Below are 19,683 nucleotides of genomic sequence, written 5' to 3' on the forward strand. Positions count from 1 at the left end.
GCTGTGAGGAGGATGAAGTATTTGTGTTTTTATGTTTCTTCTCAGTGTGGTAGCAACAGAAGTCAGAGGACATACCTGGGAGTTAATGTGGGGTGTCATCAGGGATGTGTTGCCTTGAACTTTGAGGCTTTTACAACGAGAACTGACGTCTCGTGGTTCTGCTTTGCAAGATTATAGGCATAAGTTGTCTGAAATAAAAAAAAGCCAAGGTCAACAATATAAAGAAGCGGTTTGAATACGAATCAACTTGAAATGATATTACTCAAGGCCTCATCTTTAAAGAAGAATATTCTAAGCTATATCCATACTCAAATGTTTGAAGTGATGTCTTGAAAATGTTGTGCGAATTTTTAAAAGTCACTTTTTTTTATCACATTAAGAGCAATATTTGTGATCTATTTCACATTTATTTTGTGGTGACAAATATATTTGAGTTAAAATCACTTTTAAATCTAAATGCTAAATGTAAATCTAATCTTTCAAATAAAAGTGTTAAATATAAAATTTAAATATAAATTTTAAATATAAATTCTGAATAAAAATGTTAAATATAAATATTAAATGTTAAATTTTAAATATGACTGTTAAATGTAAACATAATTGTTAAATGTAAATTTTCAATATAAATCTAAATGTTAAATCTAAATGTTAAATGTTGCTCTTCGATCCTAAATATTTAGCCAATATGCAAATTAATACTGCCGCCCAGCTTGAATACCAAAATAAAATCTTCATAAAGCGATTTATCAATGGTTTTTTTTTTTCACGTGTCCAGGTCTTTGACAATGTTTTCTGTGGGAGCATTTAAACCATGTTCTCTTGAAAGTTGTTAAATAAAGTGTACATACTTACTGATCTACTTCAAACTTGTGAAGACACTTTTTCTGTCTACACCACAAACAGCTGCCTAGCTTCTCTCTTCATCTCTCTCTCTCTCTCTCTCTCTCTCTCTCTCTCTCTCTCTCTCTCTCTCTCTCTCTCTCTCTCTCTCTCTCTCTCTCTCTCACACACAGCTCTCTGAGTGACAGCACATGTGCTGGGGTACATGGGAGGGCTGCTGCTGAAATTCTAACCCTCTTTTACCCCACCACTGTGAGACATACCCCAGCAATGGACAGGGAGGAGCTGTGAGAGACAGACGCTGAGCGAGGAAAGAAGGGAGACAGACAGACTGAAACAGCAAGTGGACAGAGAGAAGGAGGAAAGAGAGGGGGAACAGGACTGGAGAGTTTGGCCTTTTTGAACTATAGACCTGCACAGGAGCCCGGTTCTTAGCTGAGAAGCCTCTGGTCTTTCAGTCATCAGAGGTCTGAGTTTCTGAGTGCAGGTAGAGAGAGGATGGCGGCGCTGAGGATGTTGGTGGTGTGTTTGCTGGGAAGTCTGCTCTGTCAGGTAAGAAGAATTATCTTATTTAAGCATTTATTCAGTTATTTTAGCCTTGACGTACATTTGTGGTTGTTTCTTGTTTAAAAAACTCAATGTTTGACATTTTGCTCTGAGTTTAAGTCAAAGGCGTTTTTCTGGACGATGCCTCTTCAGGTTGATCATTTATTTTATCCTTTGGCTAAATGAAAGAACAGGTTCCAGAGGAATTAAGCCATCAGGGTTCGACATGTCCCTCTCGTCCTTGATTGCTATTTCTTGTACATCAGCATCAGATAATCTGCAGCAAAGGTGCTCCACTTCCACATGAGTTTATTCATTCCCCTGCTGTATGGATCTAGATTGAACTTTCCCTCATTTTTCTTGCCTCAGACGTCTCCCTTCCTGCTCTGTCAGAGTGTGATCATGGTTAGATACTCACCCTTAGCAGCCCTGCTCCTCAAATACACTGTTTATGTTATTACCTGAGTGACCTCCGACTAAACATTAACTGATTTCCATCAATAGAAGCTCTGAACCAGCTCTGCAGTCAGGTTGAGGCTCATCTAAACACTTCATCCTGGTTGGAGAGAGGATGATGAAGTGTTTTGAGGGGTCTCCAGATGTGTGCAGAGGACCCGGGGCATCATTAGCAGCCCCTCTCTGCAGACGCCACTGTGAGATTTTAAATGGATGACAATGTAAACTGAAATATCACCAACAGCACTTCCAAACACCATCAGTCTTTCTCTGTGTTTGGAGTAGAAATGCAGCACAGGTTGGGACGGTGAGTGAGCGGGCCTCCAGTGATTCTGGAGGGCAGTGTTGCTTGGATTGGCTTCATAAGTCATTGTACATGTTGCAAGATGCTGTGCAGATGTGACAGCCGTCTTTATGGTGGATTTGTGCTGTACAGTCATTTTCAACTCCAAGAAACCAAGACAATATATGATGCTCCTTCTGAAGGTGGAAGTGATGGAGCTCTGAAAGCACAGCAGGAAAGATACTTCGGTCAAACCCTCAGGGCAACGATTATAATTAAAGACAGATAAACTCTGCAGCAAGAGGATGATCCAAGTCTTCAGTTCAGACGTCAGAGAACCACTTCATCTCTGTGAGGAGAGGCTACCAGAATAAATCCCAGAGGTGTTAAAAGCCCAAGAGGGATCACAACCTAATAATAATAACAAGAAGTAGCTCCTTCCATTTGTTTACAGGGTTGTAATTGGAAAAATCTGTTCTCTGGAATAATCAATCTTTTGTGAATGGAGGACTCCCCGAGGAGGATTGAAATGTAGCTGTGAGAACTTTAAACCAGCTCCTTTACAGGGAAGGGCAGTGTGACTGATGGCCACCCAATGTCCCAACAGAAAGAAAGAGAAGACATCTCAAACCATCCAAACCAGTCATGACCTTACTGATAAGCTGCTGCACTTCCAGCCAACCCTCTGTGAGTCCAAACTCCACTAGAAACAAGCTATACGTTTTCCAAAACCACCAGTCAACACCAAACTAGCTGCAAGACCAAAACGTATATATCTGTTGGATCATCACAAACCTTGGCCTTCTAAATCATATCAAGCGTTCATTTTCCTCCACGCTGGAATAAAATGAATTCCTATGTGCCAAACAACGACTGATGAGAGCTTATATATGAATTGCACACGCAAAAATATAAATTGATGCCATGTTTTTGGAAGAAGAAGAAGACATTTTTGCAATGATTCCCAAAAGTTATGGGCAGCCATGAAGGATGAACATTTGGGGAGTGGATTCTACTCTCACACTTGCTTGACAAGACAGCTGACACAAATTCTACAGAAGGAAAGATCATCAGAATTCAAACTCATTAACCAGCGTGAAGGTTTTGCTCACTGTCACCTGATAGCCTCCAGTTGTGTTCTTTTAATCTCCAGTACGCTCGGGTTGTTTTGAAGCGTTGTTTTCAGGCCTGCTGGTTGATGTTGTGGGGAGGGGGGTGGGCACAAGCCACAGCTGTTCCCAGATGCATACGTGATGCCATTTGTCTCGCTCTCTAATCCCCATTGCGGAAAGACAAGCGGGCCGCTGCTGGACCATGAAATCGGGTACAAATCAAGAGTCTGTAGCAGCGACCAGCTGGCGCTGAAGTCTCACTCATCGGAAACAATCAGTCAGAGGATTTAGAGTCTGAATCACAGGTCCTGCTGGGTGGGGATACCTGCAGGATGTTTTACACTGTCTCTGGTTTCAGACAGAGAGGGGCACAGAGACGACCTCCAGGTCATAAAAACGGCTTAAAAGACAGTGAAGGCAGTCCGGCTGAGACGTGCAGGAGTAGTTGCTGACAGTTGTTTTGGGAATGGATAAGTTAATTAACCCATTATTAAGAAGACATTCTTTTAATACAACCCAAGACCTTCACCACAGCACATGCCTTCAAGAGGTTTTATGAGATCTTCACACAGTTTAATTTACACTTCAGACTGTTGTAAGTGGTATCTCTAATGAAACTGAGTTTTAATTTCTCCTAGCAGCTTCTGTTAGCAAAGATGCATCCACCACTCATGACTTAGAGAGTGTGAGAGCTTAGGTTTTAACATACTGTGTTTTATTTCTTCTCTATAATCCAATATTAACTTCAAAGTAGATAGAGTTGATGCTAAATGAATTGATGTGAGCTAAATTGACTACTGATGAGGATCCAGCCAAGAGTCTAACATTGAGCAACTATGTATTGAAAAAGCAACAAAGTACAGACTTGCAGCCTCAGGCATGTATAAATGTGAGGAGGCTGAGATCAGTTTTAGAAGCATCCATGTGTATCTGTTTTGTTTGTATATTTTATATATCTATTTGTTTTATGTATTCTTTTTTTTTTTTTTTTTGGATCCCAATTAGCTACAAACTACAATAAATTAAACACTTAACACAAATTACATAAAAAATGTCATGGCAAAATTAAAAACAATAATCACAACAATAACACAAAATAAAGCAAAATACAAAACCAGGAAAGCCACAATAAAAGTATTTTAAGTAATGTAAGTTATCTCTAAAGTGCATACAGTGTATTCATTCAATCAGTGAAATACCATTCATGACAAAGCTTAAAATTACAACGATTCATCATAAAAGTTCAGACTGTGACTAAACAATTAATTATAATGTTTGACACTTTGATTAACACCCACACCAAGATTGACTTTTCTGATCACAAAATCAATCATAGTTTAGAATAAAGCCATGTGGATATTTCATTTTTCTCCTTGCTGAGGAGATCTTCTGTCATTAAAAGGAAAACTTATATGCAGCCTTAAATAGTTTATATGTTAAATCAAGTACTAAATGATAAGCTGATTAAGTTCACCCAAAGCCAAAAACCACAACCTTCATATTTAATAAAAAATATATCAGTGTACAAATAATGGTATCATCGGCATAAAGTCGTGCTCATCGATCAAACTGAAAGAGAAGGAGTCCATAAACCTAATAAGGGACAAGACATGGTCTTAGTATAGAACCTTGGGGCACTCCTCTCAGCTGAGCTGCAAGTCTAACTTGTATCCTATGATGACAACACACTGCTTGCTGTTTTGGTTAAGACTCATAACAGGAAGCATTTTAAAGTCATAAATGAGATGGTTATAATCAGTTGCAGATAATTTGTCAGCTGATTTTGGGAAATTTTCAAACTGGTAATAGTTGAATCTAAAACAAAATGTGGATATTAAATGTAGGTATTGTAAGACCTAACTTGATCATATAGAAGAAGTTTTTTAAATGTGGACGTTGTGACATGTATCAAATATAACACAACTCTTCTTTTGAGAGAAGAAATTAGTGTGGATTTCTGAAAAGTTGATGATTCAAATGTGCATAATAAAATATTTTACGGACCAGCCAGTGGAAAGCTAAGGAAGTGGGATGCCAGTTAAAGAAATTCAGTGCAATCCGAAACAAATTGGAGTTATTGGCCAGGCCAAAAAAGACAAGCATCCATGTCATGTTTCCTTTATACAGATATTTGTTCATGTTCTGTTATATAAAGAGACTCTTTATTGACTACCTTTGATTGGATCCATCATTCTTCTTATCAAATGAAGTTATTCTACATCTTCCGTGACTCCATGTTTATGTCTTTGTTGGGCCCTACTTTTAGTCATAATACTTTAACCTTGCTCAGCATTCCTAGAGCTCAGACATCTGCTCAAAGGGGAGACTCACACTCACACTAGTGGCACCATAAATAGGCCATCCATGCCCATGCCAAGCACTCATGACTTAGCAAAGAGAAGGAGTGTGGGAGCAGCACTGCTGGTGGGTGAATGACTGGCTGACTGGGTGCATGTCTATGACTAAGGGCCGGTAACAGAAGTGACCAGAGGGACACCTGTGCGACCTCGAGCCCTTTGGCCAGAGAGACTGTCAGACGTGCTTCCTGAGCGGAACAATCTTTTCTGGTGTTATTTGTGGACTGTTCCACTCATGCATACCCAGAGAGGGGACACTTAGGTCAAGAGGGTTTGATGCAAAGATGAATAGAGATTTGTACTTGTATTGACAGTTACAGTTGACCCTCTCAGGAGTGATTTTACTCAGAAATTCAAATATTGCAAAGCAGGAAAAAAAAATGTGTTGAATGGAGCAGTTCCAAAAAAGGTCAAAACAGTAGTAAGTCACAGTATAATTTCTCTCTTTAATTTGTAAAATATTCATCCAATTGCTATCTATATTGCTTTCTATAAAAGAAACGGTCAATATTGCGTCCATATCTGTATTTTTTTTAATACTCTAATTGATAAATACTTGTCCAGGAGGCAGACACTCTCTCTACTTTTAAGAGTAGGCTTCAAACTTTCCTTTTGATAAAGCTCATACTGTAGTTAGAGATGGCTCAGGCTTGGACCAGCTCTCAGTTATTCTGCTATAGGCTTAGACTGCCGGGCGCACAGACACACTGGGATCCTATCTCACCCCCCTTCCCCCAGCCCCCCCATAACTTACTTTAACTCTTCCTGTCCCATTAAAGTTACTAACCATAGACCTTTCTGGAGTCCCTTAGCTCCCTTGTCTCGTAGGTTCCTCTGAGCTATCATAGACGTCCTCCTGCTGTGGACGTTCTAGACTCCAGCTGATACAGAAGTGCTGGACTCCAGCAACAACAGCTACTACTACTACTTCTACTATCTGTCTCATCACTAACATCTCTGTCTCTTATTCTCCTCTATCCCTCTTTCCAACCGAGGCAGATGGCTTTGTAACATGAGTCTGGTTCTGCTCAAGATTTCTGTCTGTTAAAGGACTTTTTCCTCCCCACTGTAACCAGCTAAATACTGTGAGGTGCATTGCTCATGGTGGATTAAGATGAGATAAGACTGGGTCATATCCTGTCTTCGTGTTGGGTTTCTGTTAATCATATAACATAGAGTACGGTCTAGACCTGCTCTGTTTGTAAAAGCATCTTGAGATAACATTTTTTGTGATTTGGCGCTATACAAAATAAGATTGATTGATTGTCACCATACAATATAATAATGTAAGTTCACTATGATACAGCTGGTCAGTTAGGACACATCTCTTGATATAGTGTCTCAATTGAACCAGGATACCATCAGTGCACTCTTAAAGGCCAACTTCACAGAGGTAGAAACAGACTTGTCTGACCTCAGTGAACACTCCTCGGCTGAAGTGCTGAATGGCTCTTGATGTGAGGGCATATCAACCCCAAACAAGCTGTCCAGACTACTGTGAGGGCTGGAGGTGAAAGGCCAGGCTGTAAAGGTTTCTGGGAAAGCCTCTGAAACAGTTAATCTGTATGTGGTGTCGTCGCTTAGCCTCTTGAAAAAGGAACTCTTTGGTCTAATTGGAAACACGATACTTTAGTGTTACTGCATCTCAGTCTGGTAAAAACATTAGGAGTCAGGCAGATACTTGGTGGAGCCATTATCCAAAAACACTGTTTCCTCTTAAGGTCTGATTGCAGAGACAGGACGATGTCATACAGGATGTTTGAAAGAAAGTAGCTTGAGGCTTTTCTCACTGACTGTTAATGTTTTAAGTCATAGAAATACCAGAACTCTCTTTTGCTGTTATGGCTTATTTCAGCACAAATACATATAGAGGAACATACTCCAGTCACAAAAACTTTTCAGATGTCTTGCACTCATTCACGGCTGTTGCAGGGTTGTCTCCTTTTGACTTCTACCAATGTGTGATTCACTGTCTTATCTCTAGACGACCTTCAATGACCTTATTTTGATAGTTTCAGAAATAGAAAGGTAGATAACTGCTATTCCAAACCATTAAATATATCAATCAACTTAACAAATACTAAATTTAATGATCAATTAATCATCAAAAGGTTTAATCTATATTTTCAGCCAACTTGGTGTGGTTCTATGGACGGCAGTATTAATCTGTTAATCTGTTAATCATCCCTGATGAAAGCCACAAGCCGAAACGCGTTGGTTTAAGAATAAAGTTGTTCTTTATTCTACAGGTGTTGCTGGAGCTTTGACCCTTTTAGTGTTAATCTGTCTGTTGTTCCAACACTTCTGTCAAGCCCATGACTCTAACTATAGTTCACTCCACCTTCCCATTGCACAAAACTGAAGCCAAAATACCTTAAACCAGCCATGTGCACTGGAGACGTATATAAAACCATTGTCTGCTCAGCAGGAGTCGGCTGGTGGAACTGGGTATTGGTGCCCCTCCTCCTCAGCTAACAAAACTCAAATTTAAATGAGTGATAAAATAGCAAACCCCTCAGGTCGGTGCAGAAATGCTTCTCCTGTTGGGTTAAAGCAGGCAGTTAAAGAAAGTTCAGTGACTCTTGTGTTATTGCTCATTATGTTTTCTCTTGCCATTTCTCCTTTACTAATCTGATGCACACAACGCCACAGTAGCTGAATTTGTCAACAGTGCGCTCATCAATCATGGCGTCATACTCCTTTATAAGCATTAATTAACTGATTAAAACTAAACTGGCATTAGCATAAAAGTACCCCCTAACCATAATAATAAGGCTGAACTTTGTATTTCAATGCTGTGATTCATGATCAAATCCTTGCCTCACCATACACCATACACCAAAGTTCAACCTTTACAGATACCTTAACCAACCTCAAAACCAATCTGCAGTTAACCCAAACACATTTATTCTAAGTAAGCTTCCTATTCGTCATTCTGTGAAAAGAAAAGTGTTGTCCAAGCTTGCATTGAAGCTCCCACTGTCTGCGCTCTCTCACAGCTAAAAAAAAAGGAACTCTTGTTAGCCAAAGTATCCACAGATCAGGAAAACTTAGAACGTGCTATTTTTGGAGACACAACTGTGATGCAGGTGTTATTGATGTTGAGGTTAAGTGACAAGGCAGAATGTGTGCTGCGCCTGTGGAGGCTTGAGATCACATTTACCGTACATGTAACTATTTGCAAGTCCGAAGTATGGAAGCGGATCGCTCTCAGGATTAATTTGTGTTGGTAACATGTACTGCTGGAATGTGAGTGTAAACATTTCCGTGCATGTGTAGATGACGATGGATGCAGAGAGTTAAATTGGTAGGGGTCAAGAATATATAGAACGGGCTAAGATTAGTCTGCCCTCTGACTCTGCCTATAAATGCCATCCATGGTTGCCATTTTTCCCTACACTGTTGAGCAGCATGCCAAAGGATCGGAGTATCAGATCACCCAACCCGCAGACAGGCCAGGGATCACAGGCCATTCACAAAATATTCACAAATATTCCCGCTGATCCTCTATTATAGACGTGTACTGAACAATGTTTAGAGTGAGAAACACAGCATTCTGACACTTAATCAAGGTGATACATCCACATTCATTTCCGGTGTTATGGATTCTGTGTTTGAGCTGTAAAACACATGTGAGTTAAATCTGAATCCAGTGAATTCCCACAGAAAAGAAGGAAGCAACTAACGGAAATGTGTACATGCTTGTCCGTGGGAGGGTGTTTGTTGATGCACAATCATGTATGTCACTGTGTGTGTGAGAGAGAAAAAGCATGTATATCAGTGTGTCTGTGGAATTCCTGCAGCGGACCAGATCCGTAAGGTGACCCCAAACTCCCAGTCAGGTGCAGAGCTGAGCATAAAGGGGAATTTGTGAGTGTGAGTGGGAATGCGGGTGGGAAAGCACAAGGTCTAAATCCATACTCGACAGCTGTTGTGTGAGTGTGTGTCTCACATGTGCGTTGTGTGTGTGTGTGTGTCTGTGCTGTGCTGTGCGTGGGTGTATTTGTGTGAACGTAGCTAAGACAGCAATGTGGTGAATGAGTGCTTGTGAAATGAGTATGAGTGTTTGTGTTTCCTGGTCCTGGCATGAATTTGCACCCAGATCAAAGCAAGCTGACAAAGACGCGTATTAGTGAGTGAAACCTGAAGCTGTGGCCTGGCTTCCCTTCTGCCCCCCACAATCCCATGGATTCCACATTACAGACAACCTCAGAGCTGAAGCTATCACACAGCAATTCCCATAAAGCCACTGGGAATGCAATAGCACTGAGGGAGACTCTGAACATGGTTCAAGACAGCTGCAAATATCTATGATGACACAATTGGTGTCATCCAGGAAGGGAGTGATACTGGAATCAAAATCTGCACTTCATGTCCAACTTCACTTCACTGGCATACATTAAAAGTCTTTGGCTGATAAGTGCAATGTAATGTGTCTTAATGTCTCAAGAACTGCAGGAGACTGTGTAGTTTCATGCTGTGTTTTTTTTCAGGTGTGGATCTCTGCAGAACCTCACACAGAGGAAGAGCTGCACCCTCGGGCCCTTTACCCATGGAGACATCAAGGAAAGGGGATGGTGAGAGTGAAAAGAGACTGGATCATCCCCCCAATCAGAGTCCTGGAGAATAGCAAGCAAGTCCCTGAAGATCTTGTCCAGGTACAAATGTCAAATAACAGATTTTCATGTTAGAGCTTCTGCTGCGTCATCTCCAGTATGAAAGGTGCTAAAATATAAGTTAGCACTCCTTCAAGTCCACCTCAAAGCAATAATCAGGAGTCCTTAAATACATTGATTGAAACACGTTTTGCTTGCTGCAGTCATTCTTCATGTTTATACTGGTGAGCAAAAATTCCCCTTTGAATCTGCTTTTAATGTAAGTGATGAGAGACAGAATCCACAGAATGAACATTTCACAGAGCTGGATATCCGGAGTGTCCAGCCAAGTGTATGATTGTTAGCAACACAGCTGCTCTAAGGCTTCAGCGGTCTGAGAATTACAATTCATGTACGTTTCATGCCAAGTTTCAGTCTTTTAAGTGCTAAATGTCGTCTCTTAGGGCTCACTGAAAGATAACACCTTTCCTGTCGTCATTCATATCGTTATAGCTGATTTATACAAGTTAGAAATTGACCACTCAAATCATATTTCTATCATTGAAACAATAATAACAAAGGTAAACAAAATTAGGCATCTTATTTGTAGCCAGGAGAATTTTGGTGGCAGAATTTTCTTCTGTGAGAGGAAGACTTTTTTATTTGCCACTGCCTTCCTATCTTAGCTTATCTTAGCTCACTTTAACCTAATTTTATTTATAACATATTTCTAATTTTCCTTTTCTCTTCTGTTTTATAATATTTGTCATTTTAATTGTATTCTTTTATGCTTGTCTGATGTTTCCAATGCTTTTAAAGATTTAATGTAAAGCACATTGAGTTGTCTTAGTGTATGAAATGCACTATACAAATAAAGTTGCCTTGCCTTGCCTTGTAGCTACCTAGCTAATTAAGCTAACTGTTTAAAAACAACTTTTGCAGCTGACTGGTTTTAAATGAAAATTCTAAGAGGGTAACCTTCATATAATCTTAGCAGATATATAAAGTATATTGCCGCAAAGAACCAAGGCTAAAGCTACATCCTACAGGAAACAAGTTAGCATCCTTTATGTTGCCAGTAGTTTATCAATGTTCGTATAGTGTTGCCATTAAAATCAGGAAATATGAAAGTCAGACTGTTATTCAGTGAAAAATGATCCTGTTATTTGCTTACATATATTGAAACGCACTTTTGTAATGTATGCTCATTCATACTATTAAGCGGTATTGTAACAATACAGGAAAAGAGATAGCTAGTAAGTTGTGCGAGGACGTTGACGTTAGCTAACACTGACACAGCAGAGAGTAGCTCCAACACATGAGGGGATATTACACAGTCAATATGCTACTTCAGAATGTATTCAAACAATGATTTACCACATTATACTCTGTGGCTTTGAGCGTAATATGGCTACCATTGAGAGACAACTTGTTATGCTAACGTTTGCAGTTAACAATAGGAGGAAGAAATGCACAATTTTATGAAGTGTTATTCATTTTGGAAAGGTTAAAAAAACTGCTTCCTAAACTTTTAATGACGGCAAAGCCAGCTCTTACTGTGCTACACTTATCACTTTCAAAGCCATGTCTAGGTCCATTTCTTAGTTGTAAAGAGACAGCTCGAGTGGGTTTTAGCTAACGGCAAATTTTGGCTAACAGAGCTAAAGGAGGACTCAAGCAGGCCTAATGCGTAGATTCTGACTTTTAGGTAGGAATCAAGTGGTAATAATATAACATACTTTTAAATAAAGGCTTTGTAGTGTTCATTCAAACAAAGCCAGGGAGCTATCGTATACTGAATCAGTTAAACAAAACACAGCCATGTGCTGTTAGCTGTATTCGTCACCATGATGGTTACACAGAACATAGGTCAGTGCTTACAAGACACATGAAATGTAAACATTGTGTTAAAACTGTCACAGAAGACCAGTTAGCGCATTAATCTTCCAGTATAAGCAGAAATGTTGAGCAGCTTTTATAAGGTGCTGAAAATGAAGCACAGACCACGTCAAAGACAGTGAATGCAAAATGAATAAAATATAGACTGCTCACTATTATTAGGTCAGAATCTCATTTCCTGCTGTAAGTCAAAGGCCTCTCTGAGCTGAAACACTCCTGTGTCAAGGTCCCTGACTGTCAACATACTCACATCTGGTGTTACAACATGAGGTTTACATCCTACCCCCGACTTCCCATGAGGAAGATCATGAATTTTGTCTCCTGTCTCTTTCTTTCAGATTAAATCAGACAAAATCTTCACAGGCGTGGTGATCTACAAGTTAGAAGGACCGGGAGTGGACCAGGACCCCAAAAATCTGTTTGAGATTGATGATAAAATGGGAATAATCAGGAGCAAGCGGCCACTGGACAGAGAGAAGTACAACAGCTTCACGGTGAGAGATCATTAGTGGACGTACCATTATTAATGAGCAGACACTTTAAATCTGGTTTAACATATAATCAAGCAGATGTACTTTACACAACTCACAAGCACTTAATGAGACCCGACACGTGTTTCAGAGCACGGGCCCATGTGTTTGTCTCAAAGCATATATCAGTGTCTCAGACACCAGCACAAATAGCCAGAGGTCACTTTCTGAGGGCCTTTATGGGCACCTTGGGAGAAACTTCAGAGTGCTTCTACCAGATGACTGGTGATGTAACCCATGATGTCGAACCAAACATCCTGCACATTTCTTTCTGCCATCACCAGCATGTGTTGTGTGTATACCACAAATACCCAAAGGGATGTGTTGGATTTGTGGTAATTTATTGGACATATATCATGACTGCAGTTTTCTCTATTCAACATCTGACTGTATGTTCTGTGTGTGTCTGTGCAGCTGAAAGCCTTCGCGCTGTCCCCCAGTGGAGAGAGACTGGAGAACCCAACAACCATTGAGATAGTGGTGCTGGATCAGAACGACAACAGACCTGCCTTCACCCAGAGCCAGTTTGTTGGCTCTGTAGCTGAGTTCTCAGTCCCAGGTACATCCATGTCAATCAACCTTTAATTATAAAGCGCCAAATCACAACAGATGTTATCAGAAGACTCTTTAAAAACAGAGCAGGTCAAGGCTGTACTCTATGTTCTATTATTAACAAAGACCCAACATCAAGACAAGATAAGATCTAGTCCCAGGACTCAGTCTGATCTCATCTTAATCCACCACAGATTTTATTGTTCTCACCTTTGGGCACCTTTGTCCGTAAACTCCTGCAGCCTCATCACGAGTAACAGGTCTGTGATTCATTCTGAAGGATCAAATTTTCAATCTTCTGACAGGCACATCGGTGATGTCAGTGTCAGCCTCTGATGCAGACGACCCAATGACAGAAAATGCTTACCTCAGCTTCTCCATCATCGGCCAGGAAAGCTTTCCCGCCAACGCTGTGACCAAGACAATGTTCGGCATCAACAACGAGACAGGAGCCATCTACACGAGAGATGTGGGCCTGGACCGAGAGGTAGTGTGTGAGCTGAAGATGCTCGCAGATCATTATGTTTGAGTGAGTTTCACTAACATGTAATGAAATCTGTTGCAGGTGGTGAAGAGCTTCCGGTTGAAGCTGCAGATCGCTGATATGGGAGGCATGGGGCTGACGAGTGAAGGAGTGGCGATCATACATGTAACTGATATCAACAACCACATCCCACAGTTTAACCCTGCATCGGTGAGTTGCACACATACAATATAAATAAGTAGGCTTTCAGCATAATCTTGAATAATCTAATCTCTGTTTTCTGTGTGGTGAGTGTAGTACAGTATGACCGCTGAGGAGAACAGGAAGGACTACGACATCGGCCGGGTGAACATGACGGACAGAGATGATCCAGGAAACGGAAACTGGGAGGCCAAATACTCCGTTACAAACGACCCTGAAGGCAACTTTGCCATCAGAACGGATCCTTCAACCAATCAGGGCGTTTTGAGAGTGGTCAAGGTACAGTGTGAAGAATCATTCATCATACATTGTGGTTGGACGTTGGAATAAAAACACAGACTTTGATTTATCTCATTGAAAACTTTATGAAATATTTGGACAAACATCCAAAGTTGCAACATGTCAAACTTTGGTTCCAAAGACAAACTTACTACAACATTTAAGTCACAGTCAAAGTAAATTATACTATGTGTATTGGCAACAAAATTTTCAAGGAGGAGAAACTTTTTGCCAAACCCAAATAAATATTCAATCCATGCTTCTGTTATATTGTCAATTTAATTTGGCATATGTGTTTTAATGTTTCAAATGAATGGCATTTCTTCTTCTTCTTCTTCTTCTTCTTCTTCTTCTTCTTCTTCTGCTTCTTCTTCTTCTTCTTCTTCTTCCTCTTCTTCTTCTTCTTCCTCTTCTTCCTCTTCTTCCTCTTCTTCTTCTTGAGTTTATTTTTTTGGTGGTTGGCAAACAACATCTAAGTGCATTACTGTCACCTACTGATATGGAGTGTGGATCAGGAACTATAATATACCTTCTCTAATTTGCAAAGAAAAAACATAATAAATAACAAAACAAAAAAAATCGTAATGTATAGAAATATAAGAAAATAAGTTAAAAAGTTAAATAAATAGAAATAAAATATATCAAACATAAATATTAAAACAAATAAATAGAAACTAAATATATAAAAATAAATATCAAAACATACAAATAAAATGATATACATTAAAAAAATATCAAAAATAAATTAATAAAATGAAATATATAGAAATAAATATCAATATAAATAAATAAAAATGAAATACAATTACACTAACAAAAAGTAATAAATGAAAATAAAATTAGATAAAAGCAAAAATAGAGTTATGATACTTGAACTAAATCCTCTCGACCCAAGTTGTTATACTCTGATATTGAAACAAAAATCTAAAGCAGGAATGATATTTCCCATTTAAGTCCAAACATGCAGTCAGGCCCTCAGACACAACTCAACACTACCCTCTAGTGGTTGAGTTCTAAACTACATGTTTGTCAGATTTGTTTCGTGAATTTTCCTGTAATTTTTGCAGGATGGTTAATTTATAAATGAGTTCAAAATGAATTCTATTTTTATATTTATTGAACATATTATTTAATATCTGCTTCATTTATGTTGAGCATTCTGCAACGCAAAGTCTCTCTCTTATCCTGCAGTCACTGGATTTCGAAGCGCAACGCGAGTACATCCTGACCCTGACGGTGGAAAATGTCAACCCTCTGAGCAGCAAGGCTCCCAACCTCCCAGTGAGCACCGCCACGGTGGTGGTGACTGTCATGAATGAGAACGAGGCTCCACACTTCAGGGAGGACCCCATACAGATTGAAGTCCCTGAGTCTGTGGTTCCTGGGACTGTACTGAAAAGCAACATTGCCTTTGACCCGGATTATTCTGACCTGAGGTAAGACACAGAGGATAAGAGGAAAGGTCAAGGACACTCAGTGTGTCTGTTTGTGACTTACACTGAGCTGTGTGCAGGTACGAGATCAGCAAAGATCCCGAGAGGTGGCTGGATATTAATGAAGATACTGGAGACATCAGAGCCAGGAGAACCTTTAACATGCGCTCTCCACATGTTAAACACAACATCTACACCGCTGTTATCAAAGTTACAGGTACGGTTATTTGTTTGACACCAAATAACTCCAAGAAGATCAGTTCTGCAGAAATAATAACTGAATCCTCCTTTAGATGCTGAGGGCGTCTCAACCAGCGCCACAGTGCTCATCACACTGAAGGAGACCAATGACTACCCCCCTCAGCTCTTCCCTCTAAGTGGCTCTGTGTGTCAGGATGCGAGCCGAACCGGTTCTGGTCTGGTTCTGTCTGCTGTGGATGAAGACCTTGCTCCACAAGCTGCACCCTTCACATTTGAAATGCCCTTCGATCTGTCCATCAACTGGACCGTCGTCCAAATGAACGGTAAGCAGGTTTCTGCATAACACCAGAGATGTTGACTCTGCATGATTCTCATAAATTAAAACTTTCTAAATCATCTTCTTTTTTCTTCTCAGACACTCATGCCATGCTTCACCCTCTCGTGGAGCTGGAGGCCGGAGAGTATGCAGTCACAGTGATGGTGTCAGACTCGGGCAGCCCAGTTCTGAGTGCATATAGTCAAGTTAACGTCACCGTGTGTTCCTGTGACTCCTTCGGCGACTGTAAGTCTGAGGCTGGGGCCATCCTGGGCTCCAGTGTGGGAATCAGCTTCATCGCTCTCATCATCATCATGGCCTGTATCGCTCTCCTGCTGCGTGAGTCTCAACTTGAACACATCAGCCAGTCCATGCTCAGGCACATACTCACAACATAAACACTGACTGACGCTCTTTCTCTGTTCGTCTGCAGTGCTGCTCCTCCTCGCTGTGGCGGTGACCACTTGTGGGAGACGTCACCACCTTAAGAAAGGAACAGGTCTGCTTGTCGGAGAATCAGAAGACGACATCCGGGACAATGTCTTCAATTATGACGAGCAAGGAGGGGGTGAGGAGGACGAGGTAAGACTAAACAGAGGACACGGCAAGAGGAAGAGTCCTCAGACATCCTGTGGTCATGCTCAATCATGATCATGCTGCTGTTTGTAGAGTTTTGCAGGAGTTGTGGCCTTTAAATACTTACGAGCAGCTGCTTTTGAAGAATTTAGTGGTAGAGTATGACGAGACAATGTTAAAGGCTGTGTTTTTTTAACATTTTAGTGACATTAAATCAAATTTAACAGCATCTTAGTGTGCCTTTGATCTGTTTTTAATCATACAATCATTGTTTTCAAGTCCATGAATCAATCTGCAGCCTGTCCTTGTCCCTTTACAGAACGCCTTTAACATCGACCTGCTGTGGAATCCCCATGATATGCCTTCAACCCCAGGATCCTACTACCCTGGTGTTCCTCGAGGCAAGCAGCCCCTCAGGAAGGATGCCCCGCACAATCTGCCCTCACCAATCTACCCGCGGAGGCCTCCTGCAGATCCCACTGACATTGAGGACTACATCAATGATGTGAGAAGCTAAACTTAAGTGCATCATGAAGATGTATCTGAACGGTTCAAAGCAATCATTTTTAGGATTTTCAAAAATATGAATTCAAACCTTTATGTTTAAACCTTTAAATTGAATTGAGAAACCTTTTGATAGATCCCCTACACTGGAAAAAAGTAGATTTTTTAAAAGTATTCTGATGCTTTTAAAGGTTTGTTTAGTCGTTATTCAATTCAATTCAAACAACTCTATTAATCCCTCTTGGGGTAATTTGTAAAGAGGAACTTGTAAAAAAAATAACATAAATAAAAACAGAGACACAGACGACCAAAACAGCTGCTCTCAGGTCACACAGGTACCGCACCTTCCGGATTTTAGATGAGCGAAAATAAGTTAATCCATTTGTGTCTCGTATGATTATCTTTTCTTTTTTTATAATAGTTTATTTACATTTTACGACACATATACACCATAACAAACAAACAAACAAACAACTTGTACAGACATTTATTCAGTCACCAATCCAACAAGCTCAATCTCAGTAATGTAATTTCTCTTCCTCTTTAAATAAACGTTATATAAATAAAAAAATAAAATAGTAATAACATAATGTGAAGTAAAAGATCCAAAAAATCCAATGTACTCAATTAAGGCAAAAATGCCCCCAAAATATAACAAATATAAAGAAAATAGGCAATCCATTTAGTAATAGAGTTCACTACAACGCTTACATTTATATTCATATATTATAAGAGAAAGTTTAAAAAAGATTCAAAAATATACACTACCACTCAAAAGTTTGTACACAGCTTTTCATTCAATGTTTTTTATTTATTTTAATTATTTTCAACATTGTAGTGTATTACTTAAGACATCAAAACTATAAAATAATCTGGTTTTGCCATAATATGGATTACAACAGTATTCAATAAGGGCTATCCATTGTGTACTAACCCTACCTCTGAACAACACAACTGATGGTCTCAAACACATTAAGAGGGCAAGTCATTCTACAAATTAACTCATTACAAGGCTCATGTTAATTAGAAACCATTCCAGGAGACCACTTCATGAAGCAGACTGAGAGAATACTAGTGTGTGTAAAGCTGTCATGAAGGAAAAAGGGGGCTACTTTACAGAATCTAAAATATAAAACATATTCTGGTTTGTTTAACACTTTTTTGTTCATTAAATAATTCCATATATGTTCTTTCATAGTTTTGATGTCTTCAGTATTAATCTACAGTGTTTCAAATAATTGATATAAATACAAACCCTTGAATGAGAAGGTGTTCCAAACTTTTGACTGGTAGTGTATATTTGATAGATTTCCTTTAGCCTCATCATTTTTAATCATATACTGCACCATCTCCTGTGTTAGTTCCTTCTCCACTAGATGTCTAAAACTGTGAATGTAATCCTCTCAGGGCCTGGAGGCTGCAGACAACGACCCCAACGTGCCTCCTTACGACACGGCGCTGATCTACGACTACGAGGGAGAGGGCTCGCTGGCAGGCAGCCTCAGCTCCATCGCTTCAGGCAGCTCTGATGGAGACCAAGACTACGACTACCTCAACAACTGGGGACCACGATTCCAGAAACTGGCCAACATGTATGACCCACGTTAAGGTGGAGAGAAAGAGAGAGAGAGGAGCTGTGTGAGACTCACCAGCAGATCAGGACTCAGAACATGACTCTGCTTTTCTGGATGAGATTCGACAAGGGAAGAAAAACGCCATACAGAACTGTGGGCCTTTAATCCATCATGCCTCAAGGTTATTCGGACACTGGTGATAAAATCTTGTTGATAAGTTTTCAGATGATACGGTGAAGTTACGTGTTGGCATGATCAGCCATGAGGAGAAGGAGCTGTGTATGCGGCAGGGCAAACAGAACGTGTGTTGAAATGATTTCCATGTTGCTCACAACAAGCCTGAGATTTAAAAAAACAATGAATTGTATTTCCTTTTTTATATATGTAATTATTTTATAAGATGAATCTGCTTTGATATCGACTTTGACTTTCTTTTCTTTGATCATAAATCCTCCTATGCAGCATCTGCTCAGCTTTCTCAGACAAACACAAATACAGCAAAACACACCGTACCACAAAATACTCTGTGATCAAATTACCTGGAGGTGAGGACTTTCAATTGTTTTCTAAATCTGTTTATAGATATTAGATGTTCCTGGTGTCAATGGAATAAATGTTAATCTTTTAATGAGTGTATATTGTTTTCAGCGCCATTCATACAACCATATATGAATCTGCAGAAGCATACTCAGACTGTTTGAGGGCACCTCCTTTCAAACCCCTGGTACTCACAGTTAAGGGTTTTTTTTAATGCATTGAGGCAGAGGTAACAAGAGGGGGGAGCTCCTCTAGAGAATTTTTAGAATTGAAAATTATGAAAAATGAAAACACAAAAGGACAGTTTGAGTTTAATAAAAGAGCATTCAGGTCATTTTTTCACTTTATTGACTTACTTAAAGCTCCTGTGAGGAACTTTCAGTATGTGTTGATTCTGGCGCCCCCTGA

General features: G+C 39.9%; 1 protein-coding gene across 2 annotated transcripts; it reads left to right on the plus strand.

Annotated features, from left to right (window-relative positions):
• The first annotated feature begins 1,265 nt into the window (after window positions 1–1,265).
• cdh15 (cadherin 15, type 1, M-cadherin (myotubule)) lies at window positions 1,266–19,372 on the plus strand. Of its 2 annotated transcripts, XM_034680512.1 has the most exons (14): window positions 1,266–1,392; window positions 10,088–10,252; window positions 12,427–12,582; window positions 13,033–13,177; window positions 13,476–13,657; window positions 13,736–13,864; window positions 13,952–14,134; window positions 15,326–15,570; window positions 15,648–15,784; window positions 15,861–16,091; window positions 16,184–16,423; window positions 16,518–16,666; window positions 16,980–17,165; window positions 18,572–19,372. In XM_034680512.1, exons 1-14 carry the CDS (start codon window positions 1,339–1,341, stop codon window positions 18,770–18,772), a joined length of 2,403 nt encoding a protein of 800 aa, XP_034536403.1. In that variant the 5' UTR covers window positions 1,266–1,338; the 3' UTR covers window positions 18,773–19,372. The 2 variants fall into 2 exon arrangements, with proteins under 2 accessions (XP_034536403.1, XP_034536404.1); XM_034680513.1 differs by lacking the exons at window positions 1,266–1,392; window positions 10,088–10,252 and adding an exon at window positions 11,513–11,897.
• The last annotated feature ends 311 nt before the right edge of the window (window positions 19,373–19,683 follow it).

This window comes from Notolabrus celidotus, chromosome 3, assembly GCF_009762535.1.
Source record: "Notolabrus celidotus isolate fNotCel1 chromosome 3, fNotCel1.pri, whole genome shotgun sequence".
In the NCBI taxonomy this organism is placed as follows: Eukaryota; Metazoa; Chordata; class Actinopteri; order Labriformes; family Labridae; genus Notolabrus; species Notolabrus celidotus.